Source organism: Colletotrichum orchidophilum (genome assembly GCF_001831195.1).
Source record: "Colletotrichum orchidophilum strain IMI 309357 chromosome Unknown Scaffold_98.1, whole genome shotgun sequence".
Lineage (NCBI taxonomy): Eukaryota > Fungi > Ascomycota > Sordariomycetes > Glomerellales > Glomerellaceae > Colletotrichum > Colletotrichum orchidophilum.
Window position 1 is genome coordinate 60274 of NW_019173054.1, and position 19023 is coordinate 79296.

At 14.7% G+C, this 19023-nt stretch overlaps 1 protein-coding gene across 1 annotated transcript; it reads right to left on the reverse strand.

Annotated features, from left to right (window-relative positions):
• Positions 1–6924: 6924 nt before the first annotated feature.
• On the reverse strand, positions 6925–7110 carry CORC01_10164 (uncharacterized protein; the record flags this gene model as incomplete). The annotated part of the gene is made up of 1 exon (XM_022621793.1): positions 6925–7110. A coding segment is annotated over one exon (186 nt), but the record flags the coding sequence as incomplete, so codon positions are not given.
• Between the last annotated feature and the right edge of the window lie 11913 nt (positions 7111–19023).

Below are 19023 nucleotides of genomic sequence, written 5' to 3' on the forward strand. Positions count from 1 at the left end.
TATAACTTTTTTAATAATTAATTTTATATTTATATTAAATCTTATAATTATTTTTAATTATTTTTATTAAAAACTTATTTAATAAAACTATAATAAATTATTTAAAAAGATTTTATTTTAAAATTTTTAAAAAAGAAATTTTAAAAAACTATTTTAATAATTATTATTATTTATAAATATTATAATTTTAATTTTTATTAATATTAATTTTTATTATAATTAATTAGTTTTAATATTTTAATTATTTTTATTTAATAAGTTAATTTTATAAAAACTTATTAAATAATATAAGTAATATTAATTTAATTTTTATATAAAAGTAAAAAGTTTTAAATTTTAAATATTAAGTTTATTTAAATTAAAAAGAATTTAAATCTATTTAATATTAAATATAATTTTAATAAAAACGCGCTTTTTAATAAAAATTTATATTTTTAAATAAATTATATTATTAAATTAAATATTTAATATAATTCAAAATTAATAAACTTTTTTAATATTATTATTATTTAATTAATAATTATTTAAATTAAAAACGGTAACGATATTATTAAAATATAAAAAATATTTATTAAAAGTTTTATAAAATTTAAAATTAAATATTAAAAAATTAAATATTTAATTAAATAAAAAAATAATATTTTAAAACGTTATTAATATTATTATTATTTTTTTTAAAAAAAATAAAAATTTAAATTTGATATATTTATTATTTTTAAAAATATTTTTAAAATTTTTAAAAAAAGTTTTAATTTAAATTAAAAATTTTTAAATTTTTATTATAAAATTTTTAATAATAAAATTAAAAAATATTATATATATTATTAAATCTTTTTTGAAAATTTTTTTTTAAATAATTTAAACTTTTTTAAAAAGAATATTTTAAAAGAAAAGTTTTTAATAAATATTTTATTTAAATATAATTTTTTTTTTAATTTTAAAAAATTTAAAAATAGTTTTAAATTTTTTTTTAAATTTTAAATAAAAAATAATATATTAAATATAATATATTATAAATTTTATAAATTAAATTAATAAAAAACTATATAATTAAATTTAAACATTTTAATATTTAATTTAATTTTATTAATAATATTAAAGTTTTTATATTTTATTAAAAATTAAAAATTAAAATTAAAAACGAATTTATTAAACTTAGTTAATTAAATAATTTTTTTAATATATTAGATTTATAATTAAATTTAATAATTATATTTATAAATAAAAAAGTAATTAATAATAAAAATTTAATTTAAAATATAAATATTAATAATAATTTTTAATATATTATTTTTTATAAATATAATATAATTAATTAATAAATTTTAATATTATAAATAAAAATATTTTTTAAAAAAGATTTAAATATTATAATTATAATAAAATAAAATATATAATATAAAATTATAAATATTTAAAACATTTAATATTTAAATTAAAATTATAATAAATTAATATTTTAATTAAGAAAATAGTTTATATTTTATTTTTATAAACCGATTAATTTAATAATACTTACCTTATTAAAAAAAAAAAAAATTAATATTTTAAAAAATTTAAAATTTTTATTATAATAAAAGCTTTTTTTAAAAGTTTTTAAATTAATATTTTTAAAGTAAATTATAAAAAAAAATTATATAATAAATAATATTTTTAAATAAGAAAATATTTTAATAAAAATTATATTTATATTTTAATTAGTTATTATAAAACCGGTTAATTATAAAAAAATAAAAAATTATTTACGAAAATAAAACTCGTTTTATTTTAAAATAATTTTTAAAAATAATAAAATTAAAATAAAAAAGCTTTTTTTAATTAAAAAACGAAATTAATAAAAAAATAAAACCGATAAATTTAATTTATAAATTTTAAATATTAAAAGAGCGTAATTATTAATATAGTAAATAATTAAATAAAGCTTATTATATAATAAATATTTATATTTACAATTATTTAATTATAAAAATAGTTTTTATTATTATATAATAATAAATAAAAACGTAATTTATAATAATAATAAAAAAAATATATTTTATTTAAAATTAAGTATTTTTATATTTAATAAAGAAAATTTATATAAGCTTTTTTTTAAATTTATATTAAATTTAAATAATATAATTAATAAAAATATTATTAATATATTAATATTTTTAAAATAATAAATTATAAAATATTTAAAGAAATTATATAAATTAAAGACTTTAATAAAAAAATTATTAATAATATATATAATATCCTTATATAACGAGCGGGCTATTTTTATTATTATCTATACCTTTTCCCTTTATAATAACTTTCTTTTATATATAATAATAATTTTTTTTTTTAAAAAAAACCGTATTATTTTTATATTTTAAATTATTAAAAAAAACTTAAAACTATTTATATAAAAAACTATTATTATTTATAATATTTTAAATAAAATATTTTAATATCGATACGTCGGCCGATTATTATAATAAAAAACGTATATAAATTTAATAAAAATAATTTTTTTAAAGAAAAACCGTAATTTTTAAACAAATTTTTAATTTAATTAATTAAAGATTTTTATTATGATTTAATAATATATAAAATATAATTAATTATTTTTTTAATAAACGTAACGTAACGTATATTAAATTATAATAAATAAAAAACTTTATATAACATTAATTATAATTAAAAACGCGTTTTTAATATAAAATTAATTATTAAAAAGTATTAATTAAAGATTTTATAATTATTTAAATTTAATTTATTTTTATACGAAATACGATTTTAAAATATAAAATATATAATTATAATATTTATAATTTTAATAAAACGGGCTTTTTAATAAGAATAATTTTATATATAAAAATTATTATAACTTTTAATCGTTATAAAAAGTTTTATATAAAATAATTTAATAATTAAAAATAAGTTTTTATTATTTAAAATATATATATAAATAGCTAAGTGTTATTTTTATATATTATTATAAAAAATAAATATTACTTTTTTTTATAATATATTAATAACTAATTTTCTTCTAAATAATATATTTATTTTAATAAAAATATATAAATTATAAATAAGATCGGTTTAGATTAATTAAAATAATTTAAAAAATATATAAAATTTTATATAAAAAATATTAAACGGCTTTTAATTTTTAATAATTATAATAATTATAAATTAATTAAATTTAATAATTATTATAAAAAGCGTAATATTATCATTTTTTATATAGTTTTTTATTTATTATACGAGCTTTAGCTTTTTAATATTAATTATTTTAATTTATTAAAAGTTTTATATAATAAAAAAATTAAAAAAATAATACGAATATAAATTATATATATTATTAAAAAGGGAATTTTTTTTAAATTAGTTTTTTTTATTTTAATAAATAAAAAAAATATATAAATTAGTTTTAAATAAGTTAAAATTTTATTTTTTAATTTAAAAATAGTTATTTCCCGTTTAGATTTTAAATTAAAAACGTTAATATTATTTAATTTATATTTAAATAACTAAGGTTTTTAAGATTTAAAAATATTAATTATAATATATAATATTATATAAAACTCTATTTTATTTAAAAAACGTATTTATAATTATTAATATAGTTTATTAATATATTTATATAAAATTATTAATTTATAAATTAAAAATACTAGTAAATTAATATATAAATAAGCTTTTATTAAAATTAAATACCGCGGGCTTTATATAATAAATAAGATATTAAATAAGCATTAAAAAGTTAAAAAAATGTAATTACGTTTTGAAAACTTATTTAATATTTTTAAAACTAAAGTAATCCGAATAAAAAAAAGATTTATTAATATTAAAAACGAAAATATATATTAAAAAAATATTTATATAAAAAGGGTTAAATCGCGTAAATAATAATATAATAATTACGAAAAGATTAAATATAATATATAAATATATTAAATAATTTAAGAGACTTTTAAAAAAGAAGTTAATAAGAAATTTTAATTGATTTTGTACGATATAACTTAATTAACTTATATAAATAATAGGAAAGTATTTAGAAGTGGCCCGCTCGTTATAATGGCCCGCTCGCTATATAGCTATGTTAAATCTTACGATCGCTTTTAATTATTTTTATTAAAAACTTATTTAATAAAATTATAATTAATTATTAAAGCTTTACTTATTTTATTATTTATAAATAATAGTTTTTTTTGAAGTTATTTTAATGACGATTATTATTTATGAGTTATCGTAGCCCCGACTTTTATTAATATAAACCCTTATTACGACTAGCTAGCTATAATATATAACTACGTATAGCTAAAATAATACCCGCTTAGGTATGCTTACTAACCTATTTCCTAAGCGCTTTTAATAAATAAATTTATTTAATTAATTTATAAAATTATTTTTTAAAAAGATAAGTATTTTAAATTATAAAAACTACGTTTTTATATTCTTTATTAATTATAATTATAAATTTAGTTTTTATAAATCTTTTTTTTAAAATATAAAAGTAGATGAGTATTTTTATTATTTTAAAATTTATAAAAATACGAAGCGTTTATTAATAATATTAATAATTATTTAACTTTTTATATTTAATAATAATTAAAGTTTTAATATAAAAATAAACTAGTTATCTCAATTAATATAAAATATATAAGCAATCTCGGGCTTATAATATACTTAAAATCTAAAAAGTTTTAATAATAAAAAACTTTTTTAAAATTGTTAAAACTTATTTTATACCGATTTAAATAATATAAATATTTAATAAGTTTATTACGAATAAGAGTTTAAATATTTTATTTTAATTTTTGAAAAATATAAATAAAATAAAAATGCCGCTACTATACGCTATATTAACTTAACTACTCTACGTTTAAATAGCGACGGCTTAACAAATTTTAAACTTTATTAAATTAAATTAAAATTTAAAAAACCGACGATAATTTTATAAATTTTTAAATTTAAATTTTAAAATTGTAATATATTGATTTTTATATTTTTTTAATTTAAATATTTAGTTATATTATTATAATTTTTAAGTTTTTATAAATTAATATAATTAACGTAAAGTAAAAAATATTAATATAATTTAAAAACAATGATTATAATAATTAATAAAGCGGCGAAAATATATTTAAATATTTTAATTAAATGAATATAAATGTTAATAAATTATAAAAATTATTTATTATAATAGGCCGAGGCCGATATATTATTAAAAAAAGAATAATTAAAAAACCGGTTTATTTAATGAAAAGAAAAATATTAAAAGTTAATAAAAATCTAATGAATAACCTTATTATTTAATATTAATATAATATTAAAAGCTTTAATAATAAATACGCCTTATAAGGCGCCTTATTATCGCTTTAATAAAGTAATATAAAAAACGATATTATATTAAAAACTTAAATAATAAATTCAAATATCGTTATTTTATATTTTATAACGATATTAAAAGAAAAACGTAAGGATTTTTATAGATTAATTATTAAAATTAAAGTTATTTAGTTTAATAAAAGGGATAAATATAAAAAACATAAAAAACTTTTTAATTATAATTACTTTTTTATTACGGCCAGCTAGTCGTAATAAGGTTTATATTAACAACAATCGGGGCTACGATACTTATAAATAATAATCGTCGTTAAAATAGCTTTAAAGAAACTATTATTTATAAATCGTAAAGTAAAAAGGCTTTAGTAATTAACTATAGTCTTATTAAATAAATTCTTAATAAAAATAATTAAAAGTAATCGTAAGATTTAATATAAAGTTAATTATTAAAAAAGCTATAAAAATCTATCTTCGAGCTTAGCTTAAGCTATCTTATATATAAATTTTAATTATAAATATATCTTTTATAATATCCTATTTACTATTATTTAACCGTTTATTAAACGGTCGTTTATTTTATATTTTTATAATTATCTATCTTATTTATTTATAAGGGTTTATTTTTTATTTTATTATACGATTATAATTATATAATTTATTTATAATTCTTCTATCTTAAGGGGAGCTATCTAAATTTTTATTATTATATATATAATATAATAGCCGCTATAGGTCTTATAAAACAAGGCCTTAATTTAATAATACGTATTAAATCGTAATATTAGCTCTTCTTTTTAAAAGTCTAATCCTTAGGCTTATAAATAAGTTATTAATTCCTAAGTTAAAAAATTATTAAATAGTTTTATTAAAATATATTAACGCTATATTAAAATAAATTAAAAAATTAAAATTATAAATAGCTACGTCTCGTTGTTGTTTATTACGCATTATTTATTTTTCTAATAAAAATATAAAAATAATATCGTATTTAAATTATCGTTTTAAAAATATTTATTATTTAATTCTTTTTAATTCCTACGTCTATAGAATATATTATCGTTTAAATATTTCGTATAATACTTTTATTAACGCTATTTATATTTATAAATTTTAAAAACTATTTCCTACGGGTCCTGACTAATAAATATAATAAATTATTTAGTAATAAAATCTAATCGCTTTAATTATAAAAAATAAACAGAAAAGTTGTAGTTTTTAAAAAAATTAAAGCTTATTAAAAGGCTTAGGTTAAATTAAATAAGTTATTATTTAAATTAAAACGTCTTTATTCTTAAAAACAAATAGTATTTAAAAAAAGTTATATTATATTAAAAGAATTTCCTAAAAATACTAAGAGCATTTTTTTAATAACTTAGGAGGCGTAAACTAATAATACTTTTAATATTATTAACTTAAACGCCGTAATAATTAAAAATACTAAGTTTAAATTTAATTTCGATACTTTTTAAAAAGCTATTAAAAATTTTAAAAGTTCGTAACGGGTTCTTATATATTATCCTCGTATTTATAGTCTTTCTATTTAATAAAATACTCTTCTTATCCTTTTTTAATTTAATAATTAATAAATTGTTTAACCTCGTATTTTCATTCGTTAAATTTAACGATAATATAGTCTTTTATATATAAGCTCTTAAATACCGGCTTAAAAAATAAAATATAAAAAAATAAATAGTATCGTATCGTATTGAAAAGTTTTAATTTAAAATTAACTAATAAAACTTTTTTAATAATTTCGAAAAGTTTAAGTTTTTTATAATTAAACTTATCGCTTAATCGCTTCGTTTAAATATTATAATAAAAAGAATATACGTTATTTCCTTTTTTTAAAATTAATTTATTAATCCTTAATCTATCGGCGTATTTTTTTATGTATTACTATATAAATTTAAATTTTAAAAAGGCTTCCTTTTAGATTTTCTTAAATTTATTTACGTTTATTACGGCTTTCATAGCCAATAATTTTTTATATATTTCTCTATATATAATTAATTAAAATCCGTAATTAAAATAAAAAAAGGATTTTTTTATATTTTCGCTAACTACGTTATTATATATAAACTAAACTATTAATAATAATAATATTTAATTATCTTAATCGTAATTTATATAATAATAAAAGTATATCTCGAGAATTTAGTTAATTCTTTCCGTTTATCTATTAGTTTATAAGTAAAAAAAAATCGATAATTTATAATTTATACCGAGTTACGAAATCAAAATTCTTTAAAACTTAATAATAAATAACTTATCTCTATTAAAAACCATTTTTTTAAATAAACTATAGTTAATAATAATTATTTTAAAAAAGTTATATATTAATTCTTTAATATTACTCGCTTTTTTACATAATATAAAATAAATAAATTTAATAAATCGGTCGATAATAATTAAAATACTATTTAAATATTTATAAATAGTTTTTTAAACTTTAATAATTTAATAATAAAGTCTTAAAAAATCGAGTACTATACCTTTAGCAGCACTGATAATAATTATAACTCTTTATAAAGTTTATAAAAGCTATTTTTTTTATAAATATTATAGTTTTTAATAACTTTAGCGACCTTTACTTTTATAACGGATTTATTATAATATTATTAAATCCGTTTTTATATCTTTATAATACCTTAATAACTATATACTTAAATATTATAAACTTTTATAATAAATTTAAAAGTCATTTTTCTAAACGGGCTAATATTAACTCTTTTAGTTATTATAAAAAGTTTTATAATAAATATAAAATTATCGTTATTATTGTATTTAAGGATTATTTATATTTCTTTAAGGACTATAACTTCGTAATTAAATTATTTATTAAAAACGTCTACTTTACTATTTTCTAAACCTTTTTAATAAATAATTTAGAAATTAAACTTAAATAAAAATTCGCTTTATTTAATTTATTATTTATTTAGATTCTTATTTATTATATAATTCGCTAAGTTTTTATAATTTATATATCGCAAGAGGTCTAGCGTATAGCCATATATAGCTAAGGTAGTACCCACTTAAATATACTTATTAACTTACTTCCTAAGCGCTTTTAAATAGTATATTTACTTAATCAATTTATAAAATATTTTTTTAAAAAAATAAGTATTTTAAATTATAAAAACTACGTTTCTATACTCTTAGCCTATTATAATTATAAACTTAATTTTTATAAACTTTTATTTTAAAATATAAAAATAGACGAGTATTTTTTATTATTTTAAAATTTATAAAAGCATAAAATATTTATTAACGATATTAATAACTATTTAACTTTTTATATTTAATAATAGTTAACGTTTTAATACTAAAGTGGATTAATTAACTTAATATATTAACTTTTAAATATATATAAAAAACGCGTTCGTTTAAGATTTTATTAATTTAAATATAAAAAACGTTAGTAATAATAATATACGATTATTAAAAAAAATAAGATTATACTAAACTAATTACTAAATATATTATTAAATTAGAAAATAATTATTATAAATAATTAACCGCTTAAAAGAACGGTAATATTAAAAATAAAATTTAAATATTTAACGACGACGAAATCGATTAAATTTAAAATTTTTTAATTAATAAGCTTACGAAACTACGTCTTATTAAGTTTAATAATATTAAAAATGAGTATAAACGATTTATTAAAGATTATATTAATCGAAATTAAATACAAATAATAATTATAACGAGTTATTAAACGATCGAATTTTTTATTTTTTAAATAATTAATTTATAAAAACTTACGAATATTTAAATAGAATTTTTATATAAAAATAAAATTAATTTTCAAGAGTTTATATATATATTAAGGTATAATTTAGTACTTATTAAGTTTATAACTTTTTTAATAATTTATAAAAAGTATAATAATATATTTTTTAAAGCTTTTTAAAATAACGTCTTTTTAATTATTTAATATTTTAATTAGTATAAAATATACGGGCGATCTTAGGCTTATAATATATTTAAGGTTTAAAAAGTTTTAATAATAAAAAGCTTTTTTAAAACTATTGAAACTCGTTTTATATTAATTTAAGTAATTTAAATATATAATAATTTTATTACGAACGAAAATCTTAAGTATTTTATTTTAATTTTAGAAAAATACGAACGGATTTTCGGAATTTTTATTAAAAAGATTAGTTTTTAAAAAATAATAATAAAGGCCTTGACCTTTTTATTATTTTTAAAAGACGTTTAAATACGTTTAATAATTAAAAAACGACGTTTAAGGCTTATTTATATAAAAAAAATTATTATTAGTTTTTATGAAACTATAAAAAGGTTTAGAAAGTTTTTATAAAAACGTTTAAATATATAAAAAAGTTTATAAATAAAGAAGCGATTAAAATAAAAAATTAAGTTATATTATTAGCTTTTAATTATATTTAAATTAAATATTAAGAAAAGGAGTAATTAATTAATAACGCTAAGAGTATATATTATAAGAACCAAAGGGATAGTAAAACTCGTTTAAAAAACTATTTTAAAAGCGTCGTAAGGGTTATTATTTTTAATAATAATAAAGAATTATAAAAAGGCGGTTTTATAAGCTTTTTAATATTTTGAATATTCTTTAAAGAATATTACGCTTTATTAAATAATACGGTTTATAATGGTTATAGAAAATATTATTTAATTAACGATAAGGCCTTATTAAAAAAAGGTTTTTATAAACTTTATTTAAAAAGCGAGTTTGTAGAAATAGGTTTTATTTATATTTATATTATAAAAATTAGGATTAAAATCTTTAAAAAAGCTTTTTATAATAAAAAAGGCTTTAATATTAAAGACCTTATTTTAAAAAACGTTATTATTATAAAAAGCTTTTATATTAATATCGTTTTTAAAACGTATTTATTAAAAGGAATTAATATACGGGCATAAACAATTAATATATAGGTATAACTCTTACACGGGCATAACAGCTACACACTATTATTAGTTTAAAAAAGCTATTACTTTATCTTAACTTTACCGGTCTTATTTAAAATATTTAAGAATTTCTTTAGTATATAATTACGACGTATCGTTTATATTAACTAATCGAGCCTTTATTATTATATTATATATATTAAATTCTTTATATTTAAATCCGCCCCTTTGCTATTAAAACATAACTTATTTTATTAAATTAAAAGCTTAAATTTAAGTAATAAATTTAATTTAAAACGGCGATATAATAAGTATTTTTTTACCTCGCGACTTTTTATTATTAATAATTTAGATATAAATATTAGTAATTATTATAGCCTTAGTAACGATAATACATTTAAAAATATTTTTTATTTTTTATCTAAACCGGTTTTATCAAGTTATTTAATTTTACGGTTTATATAAAAATAATACGGTATTTATTAAAATATAAAATAATTATAAAATCTTTTTTATAAAATATTTCTAATAATAACTATTTAAACCTATCGAGTTATTAATAATATTAATATTTAGCCTAGAATACGGTCTACTCTTATTATATTTTATTTTTAAACTATTTTATAAAATAAAAAGTATCGACTTATATAAACTACCTTTATAAAAAAAGTTTAAATTTATATTATATTTAATTAAGGAAATAATAAAAGAAAAATAATAGTTATTTGAAAAACTTTTAATTCTTTTAAATAAATTTAACGATAACGATGGAAATAAGGTTATTTATTATACTTATTTAATACGTTTATTTTATTATTTTTACTTTTATATTCCTTTTTTCGCTATTTAAAGTATCTTTTTACCGATTTTTAAATAAACTTAATAGCTTTATTATTACCGGGTTTTTATTCCTTAAGTTAACGTTCGTTTTCTTTTTTATTTAACTTAATCTGAAATTTATAAATTCCCGGTAATTTAAAATTTATAATTAACGCCCTATTCGACTAAGTTAATATATTTATTAGAAAAAACGAGTTTAGTATTATTTGTTGATATAAATATATATATAAAAATAAAAAAATAAGATATATATTTTAATACGATGGTTTTTATAAACCGCGGCTTATTAAAACTACGGGGTTATATTAATAATAATTATTTATTTATAATGAAATAATTATTATTAAGATAAAAAAAGAAAGCGTTTAGTTTTTATAACGGTATATTAAAACTAAGTGTATTTAATATAATTATAAGCTAAGTTTTAATTTTTTAATATATTTTTTATATTAAAGGTTTATATTATTAATTAAAAGCGTTATTAAAGCTATTAACCGCCGGGTTAATATTAAAGCTCGCGATATTTATATTATTGTTTAAAAATAACTTTTAGATTTTATATTTATTTCATAAAATATTTATAATATTAAAGCTTTTATAAATAAAAAGAAATTAAATAACTATTTACTAATAGCCGTTTTAATAAAGCTTTTTAATAAGCGAGAAGTATTTTATATTATAAAATAAATTAATAATAAACTTAACTAGCTTATTCACTTAATATAAACATTTCTATTTTATTTTTTAATATAAAGGCGTTTATAGAGGTAATTAGTTTTAATAATATATATAATACAAATCGTTTTAAACTTTTATTATTTTAAGCTATTAATTAGATATATAATAAATCTATTTTTAATATAATATTCGGCCTCGTCGATAATAAGAAATTAAAAAGGTTCCGGTTCTTTATAAAAAGTATCTATTAATTAATTAATAAATATTCGATTCGCTTATTAAATATTATTATTATTAATTATAATAAATAGATAAAGGCCGCCTTAATTTATAAATTCGCCGACGTATAATAATAGCTCTATATTTATTATATTAATTTTAATATTATATTTAAAATTAAATAAAAGTAAGTAAAAAGAAAACGGTTAAAAGGTACCGGTAGTAGCTCGGACTACGAAAATAATATTCAGTTTTTAAAAATATTAATAACGGAATTAAAAAACGAAAACTAAGTATATATTTATATATTTATTAATAATTTAATCTTTTATATATATTATAAAGTTTTTATAATATAAAAGCTCATTATTTTTATTAAGACCGAAGTTATTTTTAAAAAAATATAGGATAGTTTTTATAAAAAGTTTAATAATAAATAATTAATATTACGTTATTTTTATAAAATATACTTTCTTATTAAAACTTAATAGGTTTACTATTATATCTAAAAATATTAAAATTTTAGTATTTATATTATTTTAAAAATCGAATTTAATAATAATAATAATATTAAAAACTATCTTTTTAATAGCTTAAATTATTTATACCGACTTATTAATATTATATAAAATATAATTTAAAATTAAAAATTACGGTTTATATAGTTTTATATAAAAAATAAGGTATTAATTATTTATTAATATATTAAAACTAATTTAAAATACCTAAATAAAATCCGAAATATACTTTTTTAAAAATATTTAAGGTTAATTATAAAATAATACCGGATAATAAAGATAATATTATTAACTAATAATTATTTACGGCCCTTTTTTATCAGAGATTATATAAACGACTATTTTATTTTAGTATAGTTAAGTATTTTTTATTATTATATAATTTATATAAGGCTTATAATTAAAATATTTTTTATATAATAAAACGTTTATCTTTATTAAAAATTAAAAGAAACGTTTTTAAAAGACCTATATTATCGGATTTTAAATCTTAAAATTATTATATTTTTTTATAATAAGCTAAAGAACTTAATATAGCCTATTTCTAATTAATTAGCTATATAAAAAAAATAAAATTTAAAAGCTTAATATAAAAAAACGCTATAAATAACTTTTAAAATAATTCGATAAAGCCGTTTATTAAAAAGCTATAATAAAGCGATTATTATAAGGCTTATATATAAAAAAAAGTAATAAAAAAACAATTAATTTATAATTTTATTATAATTTTAAATTAAAAGTTAATTTAATAAATTTAATATAAAGAAATTTATAAGAATACGAATTAATAAACGGGTATTATAAGCGAGTATTTAAAAAAAAAAAGTATAAATAAGAGATATTAATTAATAATAATAATAAAGCCGTCTTTTAATAAATACGATTATTTAAATAGGGCTTCAATAAGATTTAATATTAATTCGCTATTTATTATATATTATAATAAAAAGATATAAAAAACGTAGAAGTTAGAAATAAATATAATATAATTTAATATAAAATAATTTAAATAAATACGTTAAGATAAGAAAATATTAATAAAAGAGCTTTTACCGCCTTTAGGACGAAGTATTTATAGTTTATATATTTTTTTAGGCTAATAATAATGTGTAGCTATTTTGCTTATGTAAGAGTTATGCCCGTATATTAATTATTTATACCTATATATCAATCCCCTTTTTTTTATATTTTTTTTTATTATAATAGCTTTATTTTTAATTTTATTTTTAAATATAATTATAAATAAGGCCGTATTAATTTTAAATTTAGCTAAGGATTTAGCTATTTTAATAAAAATAATATAAATATTGATATTTTTTTATAAGTTATTTAAATATATTAAAAATAATGTTTTAAAAAGTTTAAAAAAAAGAAAATTTATAAACCTTAGTAATAGCTTTTTTAAAATATTATTAAAAGCGGCCTTATAGCTCGCTTTTTTAATTTTTTATTAAAAGTTTTTAATATAAAAGTTTTTTTTTTTAAAAATTAATAAAATAGGGATTATTAAAGTTTTATAACTCCTTTTTTTCTTTTATTCTTTCTTTAAAATTTTTAAAACTTTTATTAATAAGCTCGTTAACCTCTTTTTTAATAGCGGCCTTAGCGGCGGCGTTAATAACTTTTTTAATAATAATAATATTAGCGGTATATTTAATAGCGGCGGCGGTATAAATAGCGGCCTTTTTAGCTTTAGTAGCGTAGGCGGCTTAGGCGTACTTAGTAGCGGCCTACTTAGTAAAAGTAATGCCGGCTATTATATATATATATATATATATTTAATTATTATATTATAATTTATTAACGTTAAAAAGGGGTTATACGAGGTTAAAAACTAATTTAAAAAATTTATAAAAACGATTTATAAAAAAGTTAAAAAAAAGAAAAGATTTAATAAAAGGGCAAATAAAAAAAAGTGTTTTTATTATTTATTAATTATTTAAATAATAGTTTAATAACCGACCTTACGATAATTTATTTGTTAATAAATATATATAATAATAATAATAACGCGCTTATATAAATATATTATGACACTATTATTTATAAAATAGCGTAAAACTACTATTTTTAACGAGTTTTTTTTTATTAAACTTATTTTTTTTATTAATTATTTTTATATTTATTTAAAAAAAATATAAAAAGGATTTATATATATAATTTAATTACGAATAGCTTCGTAATTAAAAAAGTATATTATAAAAAGTCTAGCATATAGCTACGTATAGCTAAGGTAATACTTATTTAAATACGCTTATTAATTTATTTCCTAGGCGCTCTTAGATGGTATATTTACTTAATCGGTTTATAAAATATCTTTTTAAAAAGATAAGTATTTTAGATTATAAGAACTACGTTTTTACGCTCCTAGCCTGCTATATTATTTTAAATCTCTTTTTTAATATTAAAACTTTTTATCGTATTTTTAATAGTAATTTATTAATAATATTTAGTTTATTAGCGAGAGTTAATAATACGTCCTTATAATTTCTTTTTATATAATCTAGTCTTTTTAACAGCCCGTCGGCCGGGTTTATTACGTTTATTTAATACTAAATATTAAAATTAAACGCTAATAATTTATTTATTTATTTAATAAGCTTTTTACAAAAGTTTTATACCGACGCATTAACTACGTTTTAAAAGCTTAATAACCTATAAATATAATAACTTTTTTTAAAATACTTTATAAATAATACGCTTAATAGTTTAGGCTTTCTATAATAACAAAAAGTTTTTATTATTTTATTATTTTATTTTTATTTTATGTCGGTAAGTTTTTAATTAAAATATATTATAAAGCGTTATTACGTTTTTATTAATTATAATAAGATATTTAATATAGCTTTTTATAACGTATCCGTCTTAACCCTCGTTTTTTAATAAGGTTTGAATAACGTAATATAATTATTAAAAAAAAAACTTTTTTAATTTATTAAAAGCTTTTTATATAATAATAAGCTATAAAAAATTCTTTAACTTTTTCCTTAACTCGATTTTTTTTAAAAAAATCGTTATAAGTATTATAATCTTTAAATATTTAAAAATAAACTTTTTATAAAAGTTATAAAACCTTAAAAATATTTAAATCTTTTTATATGTAAAGGGCGGCTTTTATTTAATAATAGTTCGTATTTTTTCCTTATCTATTAATATATCTTTTAAAGAGATAAACACTTAAAGAATTTTACTTTTTATTAATCAAAACTATATTTATTAAGCTTAGTATATAAATAAAATCGCCGTAAGTATTAAAAAGCTTTTTTAAAATCGCTTATATATTATTTTTTTATTTAAAAAAATAAGGACATTGTTTTTATATATAATATAATATATATTTAATAAATTAATAAGCGGTCAGTAAATATATATTTAACATAAAATTAATACGTTTATAAGCCCGAATAGTATTACCGTATATTTAAAATACTTTTATTTAGTATAAAACGCCGTTTTTTATTTATTTACCGGTTTAATATTAATTTAATAATATATATCGTAGATATTAATTTTGAAAATTTATTAAGCTTTTCGTAACTTATTTAATAGTTTATTAATTAATAATAATAAGTAACGGTTTTTAATTATAATATTATTTAACCCTTTATAATCTACAATTAGCTTTAAAATACCGTCTTTTTAAAATATAAATATAATAAAAGCATTCGTTTTATTTACAAATAAAACGAATTTATCGTTCGTTATATTTTTAATAATATATTTATAAAACTTAATAAACTATTATTTATTTGAAAAGTATATTAAGCCGTAAAATAGTTTTTGTCTTTTTTAAAAATTCATAATATATTCTACTTTTTTTTAAAAATAAACGAGTTCGTCGCCATATCTTTATTAAACGTTTTTTATTTATTTATAAATTTAATTAAAAAGTTAATTTTTAATAATTTTGTTTTTTTTAAAAAGATTTTATAAAGGCTTTTATATTTACGACTATTTTATTTATATTGAGGACGTATACCGTTTTTTTATTTTTTATAAGCTTTTATATAAACGTCATAAATTTTATAATTGAAATACGGTTATAATATTATATATTAATTTTAGTTTTAATTATTATATTTTTTAACTTTATCGATCGTTATAATAAAAAAAAGTTATTTACTTTTACAAACTAAAGGGTATTTATGAATAATCGGCGTATTTCTTTTACTTTTTTTTTAAATTTATTAAAAAAAACGTTAGTTAATATATATTTTTTATTTTCTTTTTTTCACTGTTAAATCCGTATAAAAAACGGGCTTTTATATATATTAATTTAAAACTTAGCTTTTTAATTAATTAAGTATTAATTAAATCGACTTAGGAATAATTATTTATATTTATAATAACTTTTTTTTTAGAAAGGCTTTATAATATAAGCGCGCGGCCTTAGGCCGTAGCCTTAATAAGTATTAATTCCGTTTTTAATATAAATAATATTAAAAACCGGCCTATATTTATTTATTTTTTAAATTATTTTAATTAGTATATCGTAATTTTATTTAAATTACGTTTATTAAAGCCTTAAGGATATCTTATTATAGGCCGATTAACGTACTATTTAGAATATTAAAATAATTTCATATAATATATTTTTATTTTTTATATTTATAATAAATAATTAAAATAGTCTATAGCGTAGCCGTCCGGTTTATTAATTATTTAATAAAATATCTTTAAAAATAGTAAGTTTTATTAAAAATAATAAAGCGTCATAAAGACGATGTTATAAAAACCGACTTTTAAAACGGTATAAGTTTTTTTAAAAACTCGACGTTTTTTTTTAATTTCTTTTTACTTTTACTTTATAATATATTATTAAATTAATTTATATATAGTATATAAAGTCGTTTTACTTTATAAACGATTAATTTAAATTCGTTAATAAAGACTTAATGCTTAATTATCTTCTTTTATAATTTAAAAAGAAGTCTAAAAAAATAATTATAAGTTTTTTTTTATTTATATTAATATATATATTTAAATTATTATATATCGTATTTTATTTAATAAAGAATTAAAATAGCGTGTTTTCTTTTTATTTTTTATAATACTTTTTTATATTCCTTTTTTATATTTTAAAATTAATATATTTTTAGCGAATAAAAATTAAAAATATTTTTGAAGTAGTTTTTTTTTAAAAAGCTTATTTAATATTTTCTTTATTAAATTTAGATTATTAAAGTGATTTTAAATAGGGCCTATTCGATTTTATATCCCGCCGAAGCTTTAAAATAAAAGTCGTTCGCTTTTTTAATAATTTTAATTTAATTATTTATTTATATTATCGCCGTATTTTGATTAAAAAGGTAATAATTATAATTAAAAAGGTTTAATATTTTTTTTTATTTTTCCTTTTTAATAAATTAAATAATTATAATTTTAACGATCGATTTATAAAAATCCTTACGTTCTTTTTTTAATATTATTATAAGTTATAAAATAGTCATATTTTAGTTTATTATCTAGGTTTTTAATATAATACCGTCTTCTATATTATTTTACTAAGGTAATAACGAAGCGCTTTATAAGGCGTGTTTATTATTAAGGTTTTTAATATCGTATTAATATTAAATAATAAGGTCGTTAATTAGATTTTCGTTAACTTTTAATATTTTTTTATTTATTAAATAAGGCGTTTTTCTAACCGTCCTTTTATTAGCAAAGCGTTAACCTTAGCTTATTATAATAAATAATCTTTATAATTCGTTAATATTTATACTTATTTAATTAAAAGATTTAGGCGTATTTTTACCGCTCCGTCGGTCGTTATATTCATTATTTTTAAATTATATTAATATTCTTTATTTTATGTTAATTATATTAGTTTATAAAAGTTTAAAAATTATAATAATATACTTAAGTATTTGTAGCAAGCCAGGAGCATAGAAACGTAATTCTTATAATCTAAAGTACTTATCTTTCTAAAAGGATATTTTATAAATTAATTAAATAAATATACTGTTTAAAAGCGCTTAAAAAAATAGGTTAGTAAGCGTATTTAAGTAGGTATTACCTTAGCTATACTTAGCTATATACTAGACCTTTTATAATATACCCCCCTAATTATAAAATTATTTATAACTAAATCGTATATATATATCCTTTTAATATCCTTTTTAAATAAATATAAAAAAAATTAATAAAAAAAATAGGTTTAATAAAAAAAACTCGTTAAAAATAATAATCCTACGCTATTTTATAAATAATAATATTATAATATACCCGTATAAACGTATTATTATTGTTATTATATATATTTATTAATAAATAAATTATCGTAAGGTCGGTTATTAAATTATTATTTAGGTAGGTCAATAAATAATAAAAATACTTTTCTTTTATTACTCGCCCTTTTATTAAATCTTTTTTTTTTTTAACTTTTTTATAAATCGTTTTTATAAGTTTTTTAAGTTAGTTTTTAGCCTTATATAACCCTTTTTTAATATTAATAAATTATAATATAGTAATTAAATATATATATATATAATAGCCGATATTACTTTTATTAAATAAGCCGCCGCTAAGCGCGCCTAAACTACTTACGCCGTTA